The sequence below is a fragment of the Fukomys damarensis genome, unplaced genomic scaffold (genome assembly GCF_012274545.1).
Source record: "Fukomys damarensis isolate Sample0158 unplaced genomic scaffold, DMR_v1.0_HiC HiC_scaffold_3, whole genome shotgun sequence".
Taxonomy (NCBI): Eukaryota; Metazoa; Chordata; class Mammalia; order Rodentia; family Bathyergidae; genus Fukomys; species Fukomys damarensis.
The window spans coordinates 17600321-17601726 of NW_022900915.1; the positions used below are offsets into that span (position 1 = coordinate 17600321).

Sequence of the window (1406 nt, forward strand, 5' to 3'; positions counted from 1 at the left end):
GAGCGATCACACACGCCCCCCTTCGCAGCGCTTCCTGAGAGAACGCGGGGAGGGGAGGGGGGAGCCGCTGGGCCCACTGCAAAACCTAGGGCTCCGAACAGCGCCAAAGGCGTAAGGAAAGGCGGGGATCAAGAGGCTGGCCCGCTGTCCCCCACCCAGTCCAGCACCCCCAACCCGAAGACTCGACTCTCAGACCACCCAGGGTCCAAGGAGCACAGTAAGGCGCGGCTGCCAAGCCTTCAGACCCCGTCGCAAGAGACTCCAGGGAGCAGGTCTTTCCGGATGAGTCACTACAGAGCACCCCCCAAATCCTCCGGTGCCTCTGTGCAAATCCTCCGGTGCCTCTGCACAGCCCGTGGCTCTAGCCCAACTCCGCGCACCCCTTCCGATTCCCGGGGGAGAAAAAGAGAAGGGGGGCGATCGCTCTCTCACTGGGCGCTTCACCTCTACTGACAGATGCTGGACTGGACCCTCATTTAAAAACAGGGGTCACTCACTTTCGGTCGATACTACAAATAAACAAAGCCAGGCGCACCCCGCGCGCCCCGCCGGAAAGCAGCCCATTCTGGGCTAGGACAACTTCCCCCAGTCAGAAAATTAACACATTCCTCTCGCGGCGGCTCAGCCCCTCGCCCCAGGGAAGCGAAGGGGAGGAGGCCAGGGGCTGAACTTCAGGGGTAAATTCGGGGCCCGAGCTACAAAGCAGGAACCTGGGACACCCGCCCCCACCCCAGAGAACATCCCCATTCTCCCTCCCTGGCTTTGCATGCCGTTGGCCCACGCGGGATTCCGGAGGCACCCCGACTCTTGGAGGCTGGGGAGGGAGTTAGAGGCCGCGGGGCGCGGTGAAGGTGGGGGAAGATACTTGGACGGAAAAAAAAAGGTCAAACTAGATCAGCCCGCTAGGCACCCCGCGGGTAGCGGGGGCGAGAAGCCGGAGGGGAAATGCAGAAGTGGCCGCCTCCTCCAGCAAGTGGAGGAGGTTCGGCCACGCGCGGTCGAGGGCACTCGGAGCAGCTGTTGTCGCCCCAAATACAAGGAAATGAGTGGGGTCTGGTGCGGGGAGCGCGCACCAGCGATCTCCAAGCAGCCGCCCCTGCAGGCAGACGCCCGCCGACACCGAGAGGTGAGGACTCCAGGTGCCCGCCGCCCCAGCGCCCGCGAGCTCTAAGCATCGGGACGGGGACACTACCCTACAGGGAGAGTCCCAGCCCTACTCCACCGCGCCCAACCCGCCGTCCCCGACCCTAAAATCCCTCTTTTTGTCTGAACTCAGTGATCTGCGACCGAGCATACTGCGGCTTGGGTATAACAGCGGCCACCTAACGATCACCGGCGCTAGGTCTCCCAGCTTCCGGGGCTCCGCGGCTCAGGCTGCGGGCGGCCTCCGCCCCTCCCAAACTCAG

At 64.0% G+C, this 1406-nt stretch overlaps 1 protein-coding gene across 3 annotated transcripts in view; it reads left to right on the plus strand.

Annotated features, from left to right (window-relative positions):
* The first annotated feature begins 52 nt into the window (after positions 1-52).
* The window catches only part of LOC117287290, a 14128-nt gene continuing 12774 nt past the window's right edge, over positions 53-1406 (plus strand). For all 3 annotated transcript variants that reach the window (XM_033767216.1, XM_033767214.1, XM_033767218.1), the window contains exon 1: positions 53-1126. In XM_033767216.1, the coding sequence (XP_033623107.1) occupies positions 767-1126 (360 nt within the window). In that variant the 5' untranslated portion in view covers positions 53-766. The remainder of the gene's footprint in view (positions 1127-1406) is intronic.